Source organism: Mya arenaria, chromosome 1, assembly GCF_026914265.1.
Source record: "Mya arenaria isolate MELC-2E11 chromosome 1, ASM2691426v1".
In the NCBI taxonomy this organism is placed as follows: domain Eukaryota; kingdom Metazoa; phylum Mollusca; class Bivalvia; order Myida; family Myidae; genus Mya; species Mya arenaria.
In genome coordinates, this window is record NC_069122.1 from 60,052,023 (window position 1) to 60,075,306 (window position 23,284).

Sequence of the window (23,284 nt, forward strand, 5' to 3'; positions counted from 1 at the left end):
AATAATTTTGAGTTGTAAAATTTGCAATAGGTATGCGGAGATCACCAATGTAAACATTTTTTCTACAGGAATATTCATCTAAAATGTCGACGTCCGAAGGCCTTTGGGAGGACAGGGATGTCAGATTTGATATCTCTGGAAAGTAAGTTATATGATTTCACTATCAGTTAAGTTCTAACGCAATTCTGATCTTAAAGGCGAAAATAGTGAAGACTGACTTGGAGCTAAATTTACGGCCTGAAGATTACAGGTATTACAGGTATTAGGTATTAAGTTTATTATCTGGTTAAAGGAATTAGACCGAAAAATAGTATCGTCTTGTTTTATCATCTACATCATATGTTGACGCAGTCAAACTTGACTATTACGCAATGGGTGATCACAGGTCAAGAGAAAGGGAAATTTAAACGAAATATAGATAGTGAGAAGAGCTTGGACAGATAAAAGGGTACGTGGAGTAAAAGAAAGTTTTGACCAGCTATATGTTTGCTCCTTTAACCCAAACCTGTCCAGTTATGGTTGCCGCTGCTGGCACTGCAGTGGGAATCATTAGGAACTAGTTGTAGCTGGATATCTATTGTCGTTTTGAATATTATGAGAGTGCTGTGAGCTCTTGCTTGAAGGATACCTAGTCCACCTAAATGGTCGTCAATGAGTCTGTTGCCCAATTTTTTTTTACTATGGCAGTCTCGTGATGTCCACCATCCCAGCAAAAAGTATCATCTGTCCATGCGCAGAGAATCCTTGCGGCCACAATTTTGAAATTTTCTCCGTTATAAATTCAAATTTCTATAAACAAATATTTGTGCCTACTATTAAACACATATTTATTTATGTCATTATGCCAAAAAAACATGTTCAGATATTATAAAACACTTACATGTGTCCATTGTTTATCAAGTATCCCGATATCTGTGAATCTGGGACATAGTAACACCCGCTAAAACAGTTCTTTGCCAAGCCACGGTCATAGAAAGTACTAGAGATAATTTTATTTGTTACTCTCATTCGAAACAGCGAACTACTTTTATGCTTTTTTTGTGTCGCTGGTGTGAAAGCAGAGTGCAGAGGCAATTTCGGATTGCACTCAGCTTAGAATAAGAGCCATTGAGCCACAATCCCTAGGGATGCAGCTTTGGTAATGGTGCGATCATTTTCAATTCAGCCTCTATGTGAATGACAATAACTGAGTATTATTTCCAATCTGCATCATCATACGCTCATGTTATTTGAATGATGTTATTTCATCTTAGGGTCATAAAAATGCATTAGGTATTCATCAAATATTTTTTATCTATATAAATTGAAGATTGGAAATTGGGATAATCGTGTCTTAAATATTTATGAGATTTTTGGGGCGTCATACTTAATTTATTTTGCAAATCTTAAGTCATTTTTTTGTTTGGTTACCCACCTTAAACATGAATGTTGGCAAACGTAATCACATATTGTATTAAAGATACCAATATTCATTTATTTACAAGTATGTATTTATTTTGTGCGTGTAGTCAGATGAAGATGAGGGCTGGGGAGAAGTTGATTGACAAGATGGACGCCGTGGAAGACACCAAGGGGAACAATGGAGAAAGAGGTGAAGATGTTATTAATATTTTCTTGACCTTTCCACAGTTTGATTACTAAATTCATGTGATTTGTGAAATCACATTGGTGTTGACTTCAGGTCTGGGAATTAATTTAGACAGTGTACAGTTCTTGGAATAAATACATTTAAAACTTTATAAAACTAAAAGTCTGTGGGTCTGATTCACAAGTATGTCCCTAAAGTTAGTTCCAGAAGTGTTTAACATTATATGTGGCTAAAAAAAAGTTACTTTAAACTTGACCATAACATTTACATGTATTTTCTTGTTTATTTCAGGTCGCCTTATAGTAACAAACCTGCGACTGATATGGCACTCTATTGGCATGCCACGTGTAAACTTATGTAAGTTTCCCGATGAAATGTTTTATAAATGTAGCAAATATTAATTATTTCAGCATTTTTGGGCTGTTGAAGTACATAGAAAAGTATTTTGACACTTACCGTATATTACGTAATATCAATGAAATTTTGTCAACTATATAAAAGACAAAGCATTTCAGTTTATCTTAGCTTTTTCAAAAAATAAAAAGGAATCAGCAAAAAAGGAATTAACTAATCCAAGTTATGGCAATCTATAAAAATGAAAAGATAGTTCATCTACAAGTGTTGATATGCTCTCTTTTCAGCCATTGGATTTAACTGTGTCATCAATATTTCTACAAAAACAGCTCAGTCAGTAAGTTACAAAGTTTAAACAATATTCAGGTTTAAGATAGATGTTTCACTTTGTTTAAGATCTTAATTTTGAACTAGATGCCTTGTTGCATAAAGAATAGAAATTTTACCATCTATAATACAGATCTCAATCATTCTGACTCTTGAAAATTGTTACATGATTTTTCAGCAGAAACTGTTAATAATATTCTGTGTCAAAACAGCATGCGGGGATAATCATCATTCCCATGAAACATTTATTCACATTGCTTTTGCTTCCATTTAAGAAACTGCGAGGGACCACAGAAGCTCTGTATGTTTTGACCAAGTGCAATAGTACTCGCTTCGAGTTCATCTTTACAAATCTGGTATGTGTATGAGATAGTCAGAGATGGTGAGAGGTTTGTATGGAAGTCAGAGGTATGTGAGGAAGTCAGGGGTGTGTGAGGTAGTCAGAGGTATGTGAAGAAGTCAGAGGTGTGTGAGGAAGTCAGGTGTGTGAGGAAGTCAGAGCTTGGTGAGGAAGTCAGAGGTATGTGAGGTAGTCAGAGGTGTGTGAGGAAGTCAGAGGTATGTGAGGTAATCAGAGCTGTGTGAGGAAGTCAGAGGAGTGTGAGGAAGTCAGAGCTTGGTGAGGAAGTCAGGGGTGTGTGAGGAAGTCAGAGCTGTGTGAGGAATTCAGAGGTATGTGATGAAGTCAGAGGTGTGTGAGGAAGTCATAGGTTTGTGAGGAAGTCAGGGGTGTGTGAGGTAGTCAGAGCTGTGTGAGGAAGTCAGAGGTGTGATAGGAAGTCAGAGGTGTGTGAGGAAGTCAGGTGTGTAAGGAAGTCAGAGGTGTGTGAGGAAGTCAGAAGTGTGTGAGGAAGTCAGGTGTGTGAGGAAGTCAGAGCTTGGTGAGGAAGTCAGAGGTATGTGAGGTAGTCAGAGGTGTGTGAGGAAGTCAGAGGTGTGTGAGGAAGTCAGAGGTGTGTGAGGAAGTCAGGTGTGTGAGGAAGTCAGAGCTTGGTGAGGAAGTCAGAGGTATGTGAGGTAGTCAGAGGTGTGTGAGGAAGTCAGAGGTATGTGAGGTAGTCAGAGCTGTGTGAGGAAGTCAGAGGTGTGTGAGGAAGTCAGAGCTTGGTGAGGAAGTCAGGGGTGTGTGAGGAAGTCGGAGCTTTGTGAGGTAGTCAGAGGTATGTGATGAAGTCAGAGGTGTGTGAGGAAGTCAGAGGTGTGTGAGGAAGTCAGAGGTTTGTGAGGAAGTCAGGGGTGTGTGAGGTAGTCAGAGTTGTGTGAGGAAGTCAGAGGTGTGATAGGAAGTCAGAGGTGTGTGAGGAAGTCAGAGGTATGTGAGGAAGTCAGAGGTGTGTGAGGAAGTCAGAGGTGTGTGAGGAAGTCAGAGGTATGTGAGGAAGTCAGGTGTGTAAGGAAGTCAGAGGTGTGTGAGGAAGTCAGAAGTGTGTGAGGAAGTCAGGTGTGTGAGGAAGTCAGAGGTATGTGAGGTAGTCAGAGGTGTGTGAGGAAGTCAGAGGTGTGTGAGGAAGTCAGAGGTGTGTGAGGAAGTCAGAGGTATGTGAGGAAGTCAGGTGTGTGAGGAAGTCAGAGGTGTGTGAGGAAGTCAGAGGTGTGTGAGGAAGTCAGGTGTGTGAGGAAGTCAGAGCTTGGTGAGGAAGTCAGAGGTATGTGAGGTAGTCAGAGGTGTGTGAGGAAGTCAGAGATATGTGAGGTAATCAGAGCTGTGTGATAGGAAGTCAGAGGTTTGTGAGGAAGTCAGAGGTATGTGAGGAAGTCAGGTGTGTGAGGAAGTCAGAGGTATGGGAGGAAGTCAGAGGTATGTTAGGAAGTCAGAGGTATGTGAGGAAGTCAGAGCTGTGCGAGGAAGTCAGAGCTATGCGAGGAAGTCAGAGGTTTGTGAGGAAGTCAGAGGTGTGTTAGGTAATCAGAGGTGATTGAGGTAGTCAGAGATTTGTGAAGTAAGAAAAGGTGTGTGAGGTAGTCAGAGGTGTTCGAGGTGGTTAGTGGTTTGTGAGGTAGTCAGAGGTGTGTAAGGTAGTCAAAGGTGCACGAGGTAGTCAGCAGTATGGGAGGAAGTCAGAGCTTGGTGAGGAAGTCAGGGGTGTGTGAGGAAGTCAGAGCTGTGTGAGGAATTCAGAGGTATGTGATGAAGTCAGAGGTGTGTGAGGAAGTCATAGGTTTGTGAGGAAGTCAGGGGTGTGTGAGGTAGTCAGAGCTGTGTGAGGAAGTCGGAGGTGTGATAGGAAGTCAGAGGTGTGTGAGGAAGTCAGGTGTGTAAGGAAGTCAGAGGTGTGTGAGGAAGTCAGAAGTGTGTGAGGAAGTCAGGTGTGTGATAAGAAGTCAGAGGTGTGTGAGGAAGTCAGGTGTGTGAGGAAGTCAGAGCTTGGTGAGGAAGTCAGAGGTATGTGAGGTAGTCAGAGGTGTGTGAGGAAGTCAGAGGTGTGATAAGAAGTCAGAGGTGTGTGATAAGAAGTCAGGTGTGTGAGGAAGTCAGAGCTTGGTGAGGAAGTCAGAGGTATGTGAGGTAGTCATAGGTGTGTGAGGAAGTCAGAGGTATGTGAGGTAGTCAGAGCTGTGTGAGGAAGTCAGAGGTGTGTGAGGAAGTCAGAGCTTGGTGAGGAAGTCAGGGGTGTGTGAGGAAGTCGGAGCTTTGTGAGGTAGTCAGAGGTATGTGATGAAGTCAGAGGTGTGTGAGGAAGTCAGAGGTGTGTGAGGAAGTCAAAGGTTTGTGAGGAAGTCAGGGGTGTGTGAGGTAGTCAGAGTTGTGCGAGGAAGTCAGAGGTGTGATAGGAAGTCAGAGGTGTGTGAGGAAGTCAGAGGTATGTGAGGAAGTCAGAGGTGTGTGAGGAAGTCAGAGGTGTGTGAGGAAGTCATAGGTTTGTGAGGAAGTCAGGGGTGTGTGAGGTAGTCAGAGCTGTGTGAGGAAGTCAGAGGTGTGATAGGAAGTCAGAGGTGTGTGAGGAAGTCAGGTGTGTAAGGAAGTCAGAGGTGTGTGAGGAAGTCAGAGGTGTGTGAGGAAGTCAGGTGTGTGAGGAAGTCAGAGCTTGGTGAGGAAGTCAGAGGTATGTGAGGTAGTCAGAGGTGTGTGAGGAAGTCAGAGGTGTGATAAGAAGTCAGAGGTGTGTGAGGAAGTCAGGTGTGTGAGGAAGTCAGAGCTTGGTGAGGAAGTCAGAGGTATGTGAGGTAGTCAGAGGTGTGTGAGGAAGTCAGAGGTATGTGAGGTAGTCAGAGCTGTGTGAGGAAGTCAGAGGTGTGTGAGGAAGTCAGAGCTTGGTGAGGAAGTCAGGGGTGTGTGAGGAAGTCGGAGCTTTGTGAGGTAGTCAGAGGTATGTGATGAAGTCAGAGGTGTGTGAGGAAGTCAGAGGTGTGTGAGGAAGTCAAAGGTTTGTGAGGAAGTCAGGGGTGTGTGAGGTAGTCAGAGTTGTGCGAGGAAGTCAGAGGTGTGATAGGAAGTCAGAGGTGTGTGAGGAAGTCAGAGGTATGTGAGGAAGTCAGAGGTGTGTGAGGAAGTCAGAGGTGTGTGAGGAAGTCAGAGGTATGTGAGGAAGTCAGGTGTGTAAGGAAGTCAGAGGTGTGTGAGGAAGTCAGAAGTGTGTGAGGAAGTCAGGTGTGTGAGGAAGTCAGAGGTATGTGAGGTAGTCAGAGGTGTGTGAGGAAGTCAGAGGTGTGTGAGGAAGTCAGAGGTGTGTGAGGAAGTCAGAGGTGTGTGAGGAAGTCAGGTGTGTGAGGAAGTCAGAGGTGTGTGAGGAAGTCAGAGGTGTGTGAGGAAGTCAGGTGTGTGAGGAAGTCAGAGCTTGGTGAGTAAGTCAGAGGTATGTGAGGTAGTCAAAGGTGTGTGAGGAAGTCAGAGATATGTGAGGTAATCAGAGCTGTGTGATAGGAAGTCAGAGGTTTGTGAGGAAGTCAGAGGTATGTGAGGAAGTCAGGTGTGTGAGGAAGTCAGAGGTATGGGAGGAAGTCAGAGGTATGTTAGGAAGTCAGAGGTATGTGAGGAAGTCAGAGCTGTGCGAGGAAGTCAGAGCTATGCGAGGAAGTCAGAGGTTTGTGAGGAAGTCAGAGGTGTGTTAGGTAATCAGAGGTGATTGAGGTAGTCAGAGATTTGTGAAGTAAGAAAAGGTGTGTGAGGTAGTCAGAGGTGTTCGAGGTGGTTAGTGGTTTGTGAGGTAGTCAGAGGTGTGTAAGGTAGTCAAAGGTGCACGAGGTAGTCAGCAGTATGGGAGGAAGTCAGAGCTTGGTGAGGAAGTCAGGGGTGTGTGAGGAAGTCAGAGCTGTGTGAGGAAGTCAGAGGTATGTGAGGAAGTCAGAGGTGTGTGAGGAAGTCATAGGTTTGTGAGGAAGTCAGGGGTGTGTGAGGTAGTCAGAGCTGTGTGAGGAAGTCGGAGGTGTGATAGGAAGTCAGAGGTGTGTGAGGAAGTCAGGTGTGTAAGGAAGTCAGAGGTGTGTGAGGAAGTCAGAAGTGTGTGAGGAAGTCAGGTGTGTGATAAGAAGTCAGAGGTGTGTGAGGAAGTCAGGTGTGTGAGGAAGTCAGAGCTTGGTGAGGAAGTCAGAGGTATGTGAGGTAGTCAGAGGTGTGTGAGGAAGTCAGAGGTGTGATAAGAAGTCAGAGGTGTGTGAGGAAGTCAGGTGTGTGAGGAAGTCAGAGCTTGGTGAGGAAGTCAGAGGTATGTGAGGTAGTCAGAGGTGTGTGAGGAAGTCAGAGGTATGTGAGGTAGTCAGAGCTGTGTGAGGAAGTCAGAGGTGTGTGAGGAAGTCAGAGCTTGGTGAGGAAGTCAGGGGTGTGTGAGGAAGTCGGAGCTTTGTGAGGTAGTCAGAGGTATGTGATGAAGTCAGAGGTGTGTGAGGAAGTCAGAGGTGTGTGAGGAAGTCAAAGGTTTGTGAGGAAGTCAGGGGTGTGTGAGGTAGTCAGAGTTGTGCGAGGAAGTCAGAGGTGTGATAGGAAGTCAGAGGTGTGTGAGGAAGTCAGAGGTATGTGAGGAAGTCAGAGGTGTGTGAGGAAGTCAGAGGTGTGTGAGGAAGTCAGAGGTATGTGAGGAAGTCAGGTGTGTAAGGAAGTCAGAGGTGTGTGAGGAAGTCAGAGGTATGTGAGGAAGTCAGGTGTGTAAGGAAGTCAGAGGTGTGTGAGGAAGTCAGAAGTGTGTGAGGAAGTCAGGTGTGTGAGGAAGTCAGAGGTATGTGAGGTAGTCAGAGGTGTGTGAGGAAGTCAGAGGTGTGTGAGGAAGTCAGAGGTGTGTGAGGAAGTCAGAGGTATGTGAGGAAGTCAGGTGTGTAAGGAAGTCAGAGGTGTGTGAGGAAGTCAGAGGTGTGTGAGGAAGTCAGGTGTGTGAGGAAGTCAGAGCTTGGTGAGTAAGTCAGAGGTATGTGAGGTAGTCAAAGGTGTGTGAGGAAGTCAGAGATATGTGAGGTAATCAGAGCTGTGTGATAGGAAGTCAGAGGTTTGTGAGGAAGTCAGAGGTATGTGAGGAAGTCAGGTGTGTGAGGAAGTCAGAGGTATGGGAGGAAGTCAGAGGTATGTTAGGAAGTCAGAGGTATGTGAGGAAGTCAGAGCTGTGCGAGGAAGTCAGAGCTATACGAGGAAGTCAGAGGTTTGTGAGGAAGTCAGAGGTGTGTTAGGTAATCAGAGGTGATTGAGGTAGTCAGAGATTTGTGAAGTAAGAAAAGGTGTGTGAGGTAGTCAGAGGTGTTCGAGGTGGTTAGTGGTTTGTGAGGTAGTCAGAGGTGTGTAAGGTAGTCAAAGGTGCACGAGGTAGTCAGCAGTATGGGAGGAAGTCAGAGGAGTGTGAGGAAGTCAGAGGTGTGTGAGGTAGTCAGAGATGTATGAAGTAAGAAATGGTGTGTGAGGTAGTCAGTGGTTTGTGAGGCAGTCAGAGGTGTGTGAGGTAGTATGTTGTTTTTTTGTTGAATGTCAACAAACAAACCATACTACCTACTAAAACTCGAAAACCTGTCTTGGTATAATGTCTTATACATTTTATAGGTATAGTATATTTTGGTTTTTAAAAAGAGGGTCCTTATAATCTGGCTATGAAACCGCTTGCTGTCATTACACTTGGAGAATGAACAAGTATAAATTCTTACACTTCACAAGTTTGGCATAAAGCATTGCCAACTTTTTATATAAATGCCAGAACTTAAGCAAGCCACACATATGTATTGCCATGAAAGGGCTGGTGGGCTTATGCTGATTTAAGTACTGCGCTTTCCATATTAGAATATATCATTTTCTAGTTCTTGAACAAGGTCCATGTAAAACATGCTACATATATGTGGTTTATATATGCAAATTCAAATTACCCCTTTGATTTTCAGATTCCTGGTTCTCCACGGCTGTTTACCACAGTGATTTCTGTGCACAGGTAATACAAGATCTGAAATACTTTATTTGCATTGATTTTATTGAATATACAAACTTTTTGTTAAAAACACTGTTGCATGGCAAAAGTATACCAAGGTTCATTCCTCCTGTTCCCTGCAGGAGATATTTAACATTTAGCATAGCTTCAGACTAGGATATAAATGCTAGGTTTAACTGTTGGTTAATGTTTAAACCTGTGAATTCTTGTCATATTGTATAAACAATCTGTGAATTCCTGTGATGATGTATAAATGACCTGCGAATTCCTGTGATATTTTATAGACAACCTGTGAATTCCTGTGTTATTGTATAAATGACCTGTGCATTCCCATGATATTTTATAAATGACCTGTGAATTCCTGTGATATTGTATAAATGACCTGTGCATTCCCATGATATTTTATAAATGACCTGTGAATTCCTGTGATATTGTATAAACAGCCTGTGAATTCCTGTGTAATTGTATAAATGACCTGTGCATTCCCATGATATTTTATAGACAACCTGTGAATTCCTGTGATATTGCATAAATGACCTGTGCATTCCCATGATATTTTATAAATGACCTGTGAATTCCTGTGATATTGTATAAACAGCCTGTGAATTCCTGTGTAATTGTATAAATGACCTGTGCATTCCCATGATATTTTATAGACAACCTGTGAATTCCTGTGATATTGCATAAATGACCTGTGCATTCCCATGATATTTTATAAATGACCTGCGAATTCCTGTGATATTTTATAGACAACCTGTGAATTCCTGTGTTATTGTATAAATGACCTGTGCATTCCCATGATATTTTATAAATGACCTGCGAATTCCTGTGATATTTTATAGACAACCTGTGAATTCCTGTGATATTGTATAAATGACCTGTGCATTCCCATGATATTGTATAAATGACCTGTGCATTCCCATGATATTTTATAGACAACCTGTGCATTCCCATGATATTGTATAAATGACCTGCGAATTCCTGTGATATTTTATAGACAACCTGTGAATTCCTGTGTTATTGTATAAATGACCTGTGCATTCCCATGATATTGTATAAATGACCTGTGCATTCCCATGATATTTTATAGACAACCTGTGCATTCCCATGATATTGTATAAATGACCTGCGAATTCCTGTGATATTTTATAGACGATCTGTGAATTCCTGTGATAATGTATAAATGACCTGTGCATTCCCATGATATTTTATAGACAACCTGTGAATTCCTGTGTTATTGTATAAATGACCTGTGCATTCCCATGATATTTTATAAATGACCTGCGAATTCCTGTGATATTTTATAGACAACCTGTGCATTCCCATGATATTTTATAGACAAGCTGTGAATTCCTGTGATATTGTATAAATGACCTGTGCATTCCCATGATATTGTATAAATGACCTGTGCATTCCCATGATATTTTATAGACAACCTGTGCATTCCCATGATATTTTATAAATGACCTGCGAATTCCTGTGATATTTTATAGACAACCTGTGAATTCCTGTGTTATTGTATAAATGACCTGTGCATTCCCATGATATTTTATAAATGACCTGTGAATTCCTGTGATATTGTATAAACAGCCTGTGAATTCCTGTGTAATTGTATAAATGACCGGTAAACACCTGTGCCCTGTGCATTTCTGTATGTTTGAATAAATGTCTGTGAATTCCTGTGTTATTGTATTAATATAGGTAAACCTGTATTTCAGAGCATATGAGACATCTAAATTGTATCGGGACCTAAAACTACGGGGCCCTCTCATTCAGAACAAGAACCTCAGGCTTCTACCACAGGAACAGGTGTATGATAAGGTCACAGGTGTCTGGAATCTCTCCAGTGATCAGGTAAGACAATGTTATACAGGTGTCCATACATTAAGATAAAACACCCATAAATATGGCAGTCCAGAGATCCTCTCCATGATCAGGTATGGTATACAGGTGTCCATACACTAAGGTATAACAGCCATAAATACAGCACTCCAGCGATCCTCTCCATGATCAGGTACGATACAGGTGTCAATGCAACATTAAGATATAACACTCATAAATATAGCAGTCACACTCATAAAAATGGCAGTCGAGGGGTCTTCTCCATGATTATGTATGATATACAGGTGTCAATACAACATAAGGTAAAACACCCGTAAATAAAGCAGTCCAGCAATCCTTTCTAGTGAGCAGGTTAGGTTGTACTCTTAGCAGGTTAACAAGGTGAACAAATAGTAATTTTAACCTCTGATTTTTCAAAGAAAAAGTCCAGGTATTGTTTTTGCCCTAGTGTTGTTACCATTGCCGTAGTCATGCAATTTAACCTTATGTTGGACATTTGTCAGCAAGTTTTTAATAACACTAGAATTTGCATAGGGTTACACATGCAGATGTTGAACTATGACCTAGCCTTCATGTATCCATGTTTTATGTATAAAAAGATATTTGTTTTTGTTTATAGGGAAATTTAGGGACGTTTTTCATCACGAATGTTCGACTGGTCTGGCATGCCAATATAAACGAGTCATTCAACGTCAGCATACCATATCTACAGATGGTACGTTATTTGTGGAGTGGTAAAACAAGTGCCCCTTATTTTATTTGTAATAATGTGAATGCTCTGATTTTCATCATTTCAACTTGACAAATGTCCAATTATAGAAATTTTAGATTATTCAAACTTACATTTACTATAAATATGTTTGATTTTAAGAAAATTGGGTAGATTCACTAACTCTTCTATCAAGTTATCTTTATTTATCTTTTATTCTTTCCAGAAAACAATCAAGATTCGAGATTCCAAGTTTGGCTTAGCCTTGGTAGTTGAAAGTTCATCGACGGTAAATGTTTATTTGTTCTTTACCAAAGTAACGTCAGGGTTGAATGTTTTTTCATAATGTATTCTGTTTAAAACATAGCAATTTATTTTCATTTTGTAAAAAAACTGATATGAATTATCTGTTTAACTTGAATAGAGTCAAGAAACTGCTCATAGTTTTTCTTTTGTTTCTTTACTATCATTCCAAACATAAATTTCAAGGTCTTGAAATAACTTAAAAGTTTGCCGCATTGATATGACTTGTCTTACACAAGAGCCAGCTCCATATGTTAAAGGTCAAGGTCACATAAAGAAGTCATCTGGATCCTGTGTATATATATAGAGAGAGTGACAGAGAAGACAGAATCAGATGGTCAAGTGGTGTATCATTGTCGAATACCCCCAATACACTACTGCTCTATGCTTCATTGTATACATTGGGTGATTTGTCTAGGAAAATCTACAGATTCATTATTGAGGCCATTTTGTTGCTTCCCCCAAAAAACCTCTCTGCAAAACTGATTTTCTCATATGGACAGACGCTCATACAAATGTTTCCCATAGAATAAGTATTCTGGCAAAAGCTCTAAATGAACTCTATGCACCTGATAACATTCAAGTTTGAAGCCAGCCAGTTTGACCACACTGTCGAGACAATTGACAGTACAGGGTTATTGAAGAGTATTTAATTGTAAGATGCAATTTCATTGGAAGAAGAGTTGTCTCCCCTGCCTTATGCATTTTCACATTAACAAGATTTTTTAAGTCAATTTTCCCACAGTATGTAGGAAGTGTAGCAGAAAACAGTTCTGTGGTTGCCAATGATGGTGGTGTATGTGTCTGCCGGCAACCCTAGAAATTGAATACTACACATTGTTTGCCTCTCAGCTTCCGATGAATAGTTGAAACATTTACCGAATTAGTAGGTGACTCTATATTGGATATACGGGGCAAAGGAAATCATATTCTGGTTCGCTCTCACCCGATATGGTTTCCTTTGCCCTGTTTATCTCATATTGGGTCAACTACTAACACAATAGTATCCAACAAACAGACTCGAGAGTGATTCATATCAGCTTACAGCTGTCTTCACAATCAAGCCAGAACAATATTGAAACATATCATAGGATTTATAGTTGTACGGGACTACTTTCCAGTTGTTTGTTGAGTTATCCATACACATATTTCTATTTTCCAGAGTGGGGGTTATGTGCTGGGATTCCGTATAGACCCAGTGGAGAAACTTCAGCAGACTCACAAGGAAATCCAGAGTCTGTACAAGGTCTATAGTGCCTGCCCAGTGTTCGGGGTGGAGTTTGAAGAAGATGATAGGGTATGTTTGGAATCCTGTTTCTTCGAGAAGTCATGCTAATTCTGAACCCAATTTACTCAAAATTGAGGCAATCTCTTCCTGATTTTGAAATTAAATTAGACTACCACTTGCTAATTTCAAACCCAATACAGGTAAGAATTACCAGGGGGCAGTGTCCAGAACTTTTCAAATCGAAATGAGAGTACAATTAAGATTAAAATAAAACATATATTCAAGAAAATCAAATCCTCTGATTCGGTCCAGCATAAACATAGTTTATTTCTGATATGTTCCTCTTGTTTTCGATTTTGTTTCTTTGTTTATCACATAAACTAGCACCACTTTATAAATTACCCAACTCCTTTCAGCCACAAGGCCTGGATGAGCTTACCATTGAGCGAGTGCAAGACGATGTTGAAATAGAGACAGATGGACAGTCAGATGCCTTTGCTGTAAGTACATACAATTATAAACTTGTGTGTGATGGTTAGAATCATCTAGTAGTAACGTCTATCAACCAAGGGGTCATTGGTTTGATCCCCAAATACATGTCTGTTCCCTTGGCCTCTCGAAAAGGACACATGCTGTACTGGGCTGGTATTTATAAAACATAATAAGTCATTACCTAACTTGAGTCATTTTCTTAGGTTAAGCCTCTTACTGGTCATAGGACAACTTAATGTCTAAAATACTTTATTTCCATTAATTTTGTGTAATACACATACTTTCATTTTTTAAAAAAACATGTTTTTTTCTTTTCTTAATTTGACCATGAACATTTTAGGAAATTGAAGTTATGAAATGACATAAGATGTTTTATGAATACTAGCTCTGGTTTCTGCCCCGGGAACTGGGCATGAGAGGGATTCATATCAACTCTTTACCCATAATGAAGGGTGCTTAATAAAAAATAGACAGTAATTAAACTAGAAGATGCAAATTAATAATTGTTCTCAATTGAACAGCAAGCAATTGTAACTATATTTGTGTTTTCAGGCATACTTTGCAGATGGTAACAAGAATAAAGATCGTGATCCTGTGTATTCTGAAGAGCTTGGACTTGCTGTCGAGAAACTGAAGGATGGGTTTACTTTGAGTGGTCTCTGGGATGTCTTGTCCTAGAGGGAACTACGCTGTGTGGTTTGTGGGCTCTGGGATGTCTTGTCCTAGAGGGAACTACTCTGTGTGGTTTGTGGGCTCTGGGATGTCTTGTCCTAGAGGGAACTACGCTGTGTGGTTTGTGGTCTCTGGGATGTCTTGTCCTGGAGGGAACTACACTGTGTGGTTTATTTCATAGAAAGCAGTTACAATTACATCACCCTGTGTGTAATGGTGTATAATTATCAGTCATGTAAAAGCTTGTAACAATTTGTGAATGAAGTTGGCCATTACCAATTTTTATGGATAAGCTTCAATTTTTGTTTTTATTATTCTTTTTCAATTTAAAAACCTACCCGCCGAATGACGATAATCTGGCAAGAGCTTATTGATATCAGTTTATACCGCTACTTTACATTGAGATTTTCTTTTCCGTCCAAATTTGCAATGAGCCTTTGAAATTCACTTGTTTATTTATATCTATTTAATTATTTGTCATGTAAATCAACATTCCAGAAAACATGGATGCCTGTCCAGGTCCTATTAGATAATTTTATTAACTCTGACATGTTTATCAGATAAAAATAAACCAGAATTGAATGATGTTAAGGAATTTCTAAATTGTAAAATTTTAGTGTCCTCATTAGTGAAATTATAAAAAACATCTGGGGGAATCTAACATTTTGTGTGGTGCAATTTTGAAGAATTAATAAATGGACAAAATTCCAGCGAGAATCACAGGGAATTCAACGTGTCGATTCTTAGACAACTAAAGTCAACCTTCAGATTCCACAGTTAGATATGTCAACAATACTGGAAAAGTGCTGTGATGTTTGATGTGGTTATCCTTTGTTTTGGTGTACATGTTCCTCTGTGAAATAAAATCATTTGTCTTCATCATTGTTTTACATGTTCTACCCAGTTGCAGTCATGTTTGGATTTTGTTCTACACTCTTAAAGACAAGTTTTTCTCTCACCTCAGATAAGTAGATCCAATAATTTAACCATGCTAGAAATTCTTATCTTGCCCACGGGCGAAGATAAAATGCCCGTATGTAACTCCTTTTTAACGGTCACCACATTGAAGTTACTCCCTTGTTGAAGACGGTCGTCTGCAGCATCATAGAAACCTTGTCTTGTGGCAATATTTAGAATGCTAATTAACTATTTCTCGCTTCAAATGTCACCATAAAAAAGTTTTCACGCACCTTTCAAGAAATAATGCTCAACTCTCATCAGAACTACCGGGTATTTAAAGACCGATTTGACTATTAACATAATCTGAATCAATGCGCGCATATCCATGACAACCACAAATTATCAAATATCCATACACATTATTTTCACTATGCACAAAAGAGTTCCATCAAAAAAATTTTTTTTACTTAATTTTGTTTAACTGAGGTGGGAGAAAAAGCATCTACCATAGCCGCTCGTGTAAGACAGGTTCATTCCGATCCTCGCGCAGGGTGTTTTGCGGAAATGAGGTAGAGATGAACCTATCTTACACTCTCGGCCATGGAAGATACTTATACAGCCACATAAGTTCAAGGTCAAAGTCATGATAGAAACAAAAAACATGTAGCCCCTTTTCATGTCGACTTTTCCATTTTTGGTTCAATGGCAGTATTTTGATTTATGAGGTCATAATTTAGGTTAATGATGACATTTTTTATGCTAGCTACATAGCTCTCCAGTCAATTAATGGAAGGAAGATCTTCAAAGGTATGAAACACTCAAAAGGCAATATGCATTTGAATACATGTAGCATGTATTAAGCTTACAAGAACTCATCAGTATTAATCACTCTGACCTCAAGAATACCCTAGTAATAAGAATCATCTTATTATTTTATCACAATATTTTTTTCTAAACACTGCTTGCTGAAAAAGACACGAACTCATCAAATTATCACACACAGCTTTTAATAGTTTTGAATAAAATTTATAAAGCACAAGCACAAACGTATCACGTTTCCTGTCTTAACCGTTCTAAGTTTTCCAACCTTGTATGCAAAGATGGTATACCAAAGTTAAAAAAATTCTGCACAGTCTCGCCATCTTCTGTATATTTCATTTGTCCTCCATTTTTGTTCAGGTACCTTAATACTTTATTCATTTCTATTTGCTTTTGAAGATACTCTCTACCTCCATCTAAATACTCTCCATTAATAAGTGCTGTTTTAGTGTCTCCCTGGACAATTCTCCACTTTTCATACTGATCTTCGAATATGTAACCAAGGGCAACAACTGCAACCATTAATCCAACAAACAAAACAATCTGTATGAGTGGATGACCTTTCTCGACCTTTTTCTGCAGTTTATCCCATACAAAACAGTACAGGCTAAGTAATGGTACAAAGTCAAACTTGAACATAATGTAGTATGTATTGAGTGCATGAATTTCACTCGTTAAAGCAAATTTTTTGGCACTTTCACTAAGCACAAGGCAGGAAGATAGTCTGTCATCAGAATTAATATCGTCGGTGGTGAAATTTGAATTTTCTGCTAATATCTGTGCAACATCAGAATATTGAAAATGCTCTGGGATCCCTGAAAAGAATGAACATACATGATTTAGGCCATTGAATATGTTTAGGCACCAAACATGTGATGTAAACTAACATAAGTTAATACCTAATGATCTACAGGCACATGTTGAATCTTCCAAATACGAAATACAATAAAAATTAATGAACAAGGGGACAGTATTTTAGTCTTAACAAGGGGCATAACTTTACAAATATTTAAGGCAGAGTTATAAGCCTTGAGTTTTGTCTCTGGCAACATCTCCATTTAGTTTCATTTATATTTCTTGAACATTTTTGTTTGTTATGGCAAAGTTTTTGCAAGCCTTAAGACAATGGCACCAGGACTATGACAATACCTCCTCTTAGACTTGCAATATTTTCTTTGAAAAAAAATTTGTTAACCAATTGGAAATACGGTACATTTCAATATTGAGCGTTCAGTCAATCATATTCATTTACAAAACAGATGAGCACTCCAAGTAGAGGTATTTGCTCGTATTTTTTTTCTGATTTAAAGGGGCAAAGTACTATTCACTGCTGCAAATATTACAGCCAGTGCTGTGGAACATGCCACATATGTGCTGTGTCAAATTTAACAACTGTACCAAGTTTCTTATTGATATCCATTTTCAAGTTATATTCAACAGTAAAGTTTTTGTGTGCTGCAAATGATGACAACTTCCAGCAACGATGGTACCCTGATTGTTTTGAAGAAAAAATGCAGACATTCATCATACCAATTAGACAATTTGGGAGGGTGTTTGTTGAGCCTCTGCTGTACATGTTGGGTTGTGTTGTCAAGTAAAAATGAAAATCTGCAAACTCCTTTGGTGTCAGAAGTGTGCCCAGAAAGTTGTCTGCAACCTGCAATTTATAACATACATATAAACAATTTTTAAGATGTAAACCATCAGCACATTAACTAACAAGTTTTAAGTAATGTAAACTGCAGTTACCTCATTAATAAAGCTTTATATTTTTATAGTGCAACTATAATGTCAGAAGTCTAACCCATAGATAAAAAGCATCGGTATTGTTGGTATGCCACAGCAGATGCCTGACGAGAATACAAGACTGACCAAATGCACATTGACAGTATGGTGGTTTAGGTTAAAAGTAATCTAAAGGCTGAAGCTCCATCTTTAAGCAAGATTTCAAGTCAAATTAAAAAAAACTCATCTCATGTTAACAATGATTTCTGGATGACTGTAAACCAACATACTTCATTATTATGCCTCCGACATGGTTGTTTTTCCAGACAAACAAGAGGCGTAATTCAACAACTAATAATCTAGAGTTATGGACCATGCTATACACATGAGTACATACAAATTGTCTCTGGCAACATGTGTATTAAGTTTCATTTTATTATCTTCAACAGGTTTGAGTGATGACCAAGGTTATTTTTTTTGCACGATGATGCCAAAAACGACAATGACAATGAGGCTATGGCATAATGACCAGAAGAACAATCATGCTAAAATGTTAATCATTTGCTTTCTGGTGGTTTATAGAGATTTATCAACCAAATAAAAATGATATTACACTGTTTCAAACATTGCAAATATCAATTTGATATTTTTTACTGTTTTGAAAATTTAGTCCATTCTCATGTCCACATCAAACATCATTATGCGCACGGCTGGGACACAATTTCAACAATGTTATTTCCGAAATGGCATTCATTTCGCATACAATTTGATGTGCTTTTCTGAAAAACTACAATAAAATGACATTTTATATCCTTCCTAGCATACTATAAAAAGAAAAAAAAATTGTTTCAGTGTACAATTGCAAAAATGGAAAATGTTTCACATCATGAACACCATTTCACTTGTGGCTACACCACTGGTGAAATAAATCTTTTGGTGTACACTCGTCACTCGGTGAAATATATATTGCGATCTTACACTGACAAAAACAATTATCTCCTATTTAATCTTATTGTGGACAGTAGGTTATAGTTTACCTCTGTGACAAGGTTGTGAAGATGTGCTGATAGTGGGGAAGTTATATCATTGTTCACGGCAGACTTTCTGGATATATAGGAAGCCAAGTATGCATGGCTTATCATCCGACAACACCCACCCACAAATGAAACACCAACCAATGCCAATGGGGTATACTGAAAAAGAAAAATAGCTTTGAGTTATTATGTGAATTTCTTTAAAGCTTTATAAATACTCATATAATAATAATAATAATAATAATAATAATAATAATAATAATAATAATAAAGGATGTAATTTCTTATATATATATTAAGTATAATAAAAGATGAATGTTGCAAAATTTTATATACATATTAATCAGATGACTTTCTATCTGAGCATGTTACATTTTGTCTGAGTGATCATCTTCAGTGTACATGAGCATGTTACATTTTGTCTGAGTGATCATCTTCAGTGTACATGTATGTTGAATTATATTGTTATATTATTGGATATACGACAAATAATTTAACAACTTATGCATGTAAAACAAACGGACAGCACATGCATGCATTCGTAACAAAACACAGTTTATATATATAAAACATGATTAAACAGCCTATCCATATATCCTCTCTGTCTAGTTACTGGCCATTCTCCGGAAATGAATTTCAGATTGTGTAACCAGCCAATATACATACAAACTTCATTGCCCAAAATAAATCGCTTATTATCTGACCATACACATGCTCAATAAATTGTCATTCTTTAACAAGCGATAATTGTGAGCACTTCATTATCGCCTCAAGCCGATCAAGTATCGTGTGAAAACTATGAGATGGCCAAATTCATAACAACAGAAAAATAGCTATAATATCCCAAATCGGGACTGTAATTTTGACTTTGAAACAGTGGTAAATTTGAAAGAGTGATTTCTGTTTATTGATTGAAATTTAAAGTAAACAAAGAAGAAATAAAATAGTGACCAATAAATATATGTGTGATAAAGATAAATTCGGATAAACAGTGTTTGGTTTAACGGTGTTTGAATTAATGGTGTTTGAATGTAAATGCATGCAAATTGTCAAAGTTTTACTCATTGGTCACATGTCAGGATGAGCACCCTATGCAAAAAGATTACTCACTGTTACATGCTTTTTTTCTTTTATTAACACATGGAATTGAAACAAACCATGGTTATAACATCTCAGACCATTGACTGCTTTCCATCCGAAGCTCAGGCTGAATGGTTTGTGATTCCAAAAACCGGCTGAACATGCTGGATGTCCTTGATCTACATTTTCACCACATTGCTTGTACTTGTACAGTTGATGTGGTCATGTTACCAAATAGACAGTGGTAACGTTGATGCAATTTCATCTTTCTGATAAGAAACATAGTTTTTTTGGTCTAACATGTTCAATGTTTAGTACCAAGTGGAACTAACTCCCCCATATATTGTGTTGGGGGTTGCGAGGAAAAAAATCAGTGTTATCCTGCGTACAAGTTGGTCAATTGACTAGAATAAATAGAAAATTTATTTAGTGGTGTCTGACCTGTAACTGGTTAAAGTGTTCCCTTTTTAACAACTTAATTATCTGTCTGTGTACTATGCTTCAAAAAACCAATATTACAAACAATCTTATTAGGGCACTTGCTGAATGGGCTTGCCAAAAACATGAAAAAAATGTATTTTAAAATCAGAAATACTTACCATTTCTTTATAAACATGTTCAATAGAGTTTGAAGTTGTGCCTTGTATTGTATGATGATTGTGCTACTCTTAATTTATTGTGTATTGGACTTTTTATAACGTTTGTTATGTCATGCCATCACCTGCGATGAGTTTGACAGATGGCAGCACTGAGTCTGCGATACAGGTATATGTGTTAGACAGGTACATGGTAGGAATTGTTACCAACTTGTAGATGATAGAAATATTAGACAAACTTATTTTGATTTCAAAAGTTAATTTATGAGCACTTGCAAATGCATGTTGAAAGCCTCTTGTTGAAGATCCGATTACCAAGAGGGCAAATATTTCCGAGATGTAGGTATATAAGGCAGCCACTGCACAAATAGCGAGCTCTTTTCTATAATGATAATCCCATTTACCTTTTGTTTTAGATAAAAAAAAACATATTCAATTAAGGCTAGAATTATGGACAAGTGGGACTCGTATGACACCTACGAGGTCATGTGCGAGGAAATAGGTGGTTATAGGAACATTTTCTTCTTTTTTTAACTAAACTGGTAAGGTTTTAAATATATACTATTATTATTTGTGGTGTAAATATGTAGATTGTATTATGCCTTTTCATTACAATACATACTGTAAATATATATATGTATATTTATTTTAAAATTTGCTTTATCATAACATATATGTATATTTATTTTAAAATTTGCTTTTTCATTACATATATATATATTTATTTTAAAATGCGCATTTTCATTACATATATGTATATTTATTTAAAGATGCTAAAAAAGTTGATATTATAATTTATAACATCACATACCAGGTGTACACAACAATCAAAGTTTGACTAGACTTATAAAATTACATTTTTAAAACATGATTACACACTTGAAGATTATACCCTGTATCATCAAGCATCAATTAACAAGTACTCACACTTATAACATCACATACCAGGTATACAAAACGAATCAAAGTTTGACTAGACTTATATAAAAAATCACATTTAAAAAACATGATTACACACTTTAAAGATTTTACCCTGTATCATTAAGCATCAATTAAAAAACTGTTCTTTTCACTAAATAAATGACACGTTCATAACTGAACCTTCTTGCATTGTTTCCAATGCTGAGCGCAACAGGGAGACATTTCAAATGTTCTTGATGGACACGAGATGAAATAGGAGCATGGAATAACAGCACCCCTCCTTTCTCGTTAAGTGCTGGCCAGGGAGGAAAGCTTGGACACGGCTCACCAGTTGTAATGGCGTAAATACTTCCTCCTCGTCAAGAACACTTCTGAAAAACCCTGCTAATGTTCTTTGTCTACAATGTTAGTGTATTCACAGTCCACCCTAAGTTTAGTAGGCGAATCCGTAATAGGTGGCTTGATCTTGTAGACATGGTATCCCTAATAACACTTTTCTCCAACACAATGGTCTTCAACAAAGTAGCATCAGTTGTGCCTGAAGGACCAGGAACTGGCTCACTCGTTTTTACCTGAAACAGAAAGTATTTAATTGATCAATATTAAATTAGGTATATTCACTAAATTTTATGTTTTTAGTAAGAAATTGAATTTGAATATCACAAAACAAGATAAGTGTATTTGTTTTTAAGATTCACTATATTTACAAATGTACATGTATATCAATTTCAAGGCAGTTACAGATGAACAAAATATTAATGTGCAAGATGTACTGGTAATTATTAGAAACATCAACTAAATCAACTTCTCCAGAAAGACGCCTGTGTACATAACCATAGGATACACCAAAAAGTTCTGAAGCTTTTCTTATAGACTTTACCTTTTTTTTCGATTGCGATAATGGCTCGCCTACATCTCAGGGCTTTCCCAGGGGATCCACTTTGGTATTTCTTTTTAATACATTTAGCTTTCTTCACAGCTGGGCTTTGATGTTTTGGTTTTCCCATTTCTGAAAATAACAATTCAACTAAATTACATGTATTTCAAGACACAATACTAAGTTCAAGTAAATAGTAAAATTTTCAATCCAAAGTTCCATAAAACAAAACTATCAAAGCTATATCCTGGATATGTCAAAATGATCATTCAAATAATTCACTTGAACATTAAAATGAAAATAAGCATAAATATTTAATTTCTTTTGAAAAATACAACACATCAAAGCTGTTTGACAGCTCAAAATACATTTGAGAAAATCCCCCATTGAGTATCAATTTGGGAGTCACGTGATCCGTAACTACCTGAAGGATCAATATCATATCATAACATGTGGCAATTTACACAGGCGGCCGGTATAATATTGGCTTATTTTGGGTCATAAAGGACATACTTGTGAACATTTTGATATGATGCATTTAAACAATACTTACTGGTAAGACTCCGATGTTTTCATTGAAACGCCATAATTTTCCCGTACTTTTAGCGAGTGCGCATGTCTGATTGTCTGACACAAAAAAATAGGTCATGAAAGTCGCAATTTGTAAACAAATAATTGTTTGAATTCTTTAAAAAGGTTAACTCTTCCAATATCAACTAACTGTTTAGGACAATTTTCATTAAAATTTTCAAAATTAATTGTTTTCACCTGCTTTGATCCGGAACTAACCAAGATCCGGAATACCCCAAACAACTGTAACTATTTCTTTTCGGAACCCACGCCGATTAATGTATGATTAATGCACCAGTCAATTTTAACCAAGGCCCCCCAAGGTCTGGGAGTATACCGGGGATAGCAGGGGAAATGGGACGTGTTTTTACCTTCCCGGTGGCCCCGCAGTGCAGGGTGAATGCGGTGGTTTTGTATTCACGCCAAATATAGCGGGGAATGTGCCTTACTTATGGTACCTGGGGTGCGGTGGCATTTGGCAGGGATTTTACCATCAGTTCGTCCCCGCAGGACGGGGACTTGGCTGGACCGAAAGTCAAAGTCCCTGCTATTATCCGGACCTGGAGGGGCCGTGACTACAATTGATTGGTGCATAACCGTAATTGTGAACAAATCTAAAAAAGACCATAATGCGTACTTATTCAAAACAATGAAAATAAACTGATTTTAATGTAAAAACTTACATACCTGAGCAACAGCTCGAAATAGGGACGACATTGCTTTATTGAAAGTTACCGGCTTCTCCTTCCACGGGCGCAGCCATTTTGACTGCAATCGATTTAATCGAGTAAAGTATCATTTCTTTCTATCATTTTCTTTTAAAAGTATTAAATTAAGTTGTATTATCTTTCCTGACATTTTTAAAATACATTTTAGTAATAATATAAATCACTAATTGACTTAATATTCCCTTTC

General features: G+C 38.1%; 2 protein-coding genes across 3 annotated transcripts; one reads left to right on the forward strand and one right to left on the reverse strand.

Moving 5' to 3' along the window:
* Positions 1–19: 19 nt before the first annotated feature.
* On the forward strand, positions 20–14,726 carry LOC128232682 (Bardet-Biedl syndrome 5 protein-like). Its single transcript, XM_052946385.1, has 12 exons — positions 20–142; positions 1,509–1,591; positions 1,880–1,945; positions 2,230–2,279; positions 2,545–2,625; positions 8,558–8,604; positions 10,320–10,455; positions 11,063–11,158; positions 11,379–11,441; positions 12,618–12,752; positions 13,100–13,183; positions 13,728–14,726. Exons 1-12 carry the CDS (start codon positions 84–86, stop codon positions 13,851–13,853), a joined length of 1,026 nt encoding a protein of 341 aa, XP_052802345.1. The 5' UTR covers positions 20–83; the 3' UTR covers positions 13,854–14,726.
* On the reverse strand, positions 14,665–23,231 carry LOC128232692 (uncharacterized). 2 transcript variants are annotated; one of them, XM_052946395.1, is made up of 7 exons: positions 23,057–23,118; positions 22,353–22,426; positions 21,803–21,931; positions 21,103–21,494; positions 18,329–18,484; positions 17,097–17,223; positions 14,665–16,381 (listed from the first exon to the last, which is right to left on the reverse strand). In XM_052946395.1, exons 4-7 carry the CDS (start codon positions 21,142–21,144, stop codon positions 15,798–15,800), a joined length of 909 nt encoding a protein of 302 aa, XP_052802355.1. In that variant the 5' UTR covers positions 21,145–21,494; positions 21,803–21,931; positions 22,353–22,426; positions 23,057–23,118; the 3' UTR covers positions 14,665–15,797. The 2 variants fall into 2 exon arrangements, with proteins under 2 accessions (XP_052802355.1, XP_052802363.1); XM_052946403.1 differs by lacking the exons at positions 21,103–21,494; positions 21,803–21,931; positions 22,353–22,426 and having other exon boundaries at positions 23,057–23,231.
* Between the last annotated feature and the right edge of the window lie 53 nt (positions 23,232–23,284).

Excerpts from the sequence above, each read along its gene's own strand:
- LOC128232682 (XM_052946385.1), top strand. The coding sequence starts at position 84 with ATGTCGACGTCCGAAGGCCTTTGGGAGGACAGGGATGTCAGATTTGAT. Across the intron at positions 8,605-10,319 it reads ACAGTGATTTCTGTGCACAG|AGCATATGAGACATCTAAAT; the intron begins GTAATACAAGAT and ends CCTGTATTTCAG. Across the intron at positions 11,442-12,617 it reads TAGTTGAAAGTTCATCGACG|AGTGGGGGTTATGTGCTGGG; the intron begins GTAAATGTTTAT and ends TCTATTTTCCAG.
- LOC128232692 (XM_052946395.1), bottom strand. The coding sequence starts at position 21,144 with ATGTCTCCCTGTTGCGCTCAGCATTGGAAACAATGCAAGAAG. Across the intron at positions 18,485-21,102 it reads ATTGGAAACAATGCAAGAAG|TATACCCCATTGGCATTGGT; the intron begins GTTCAGTTATGA and ends TTTCTTTTTCAG. Across the intron at positions 16,382-17,096 it reads CCTCCCAAATTGTCTAATTG|GGATCCCAGAGCATTTTCAA; the intron begins GTATGATGAATG and ends CATTCTTTTCAG.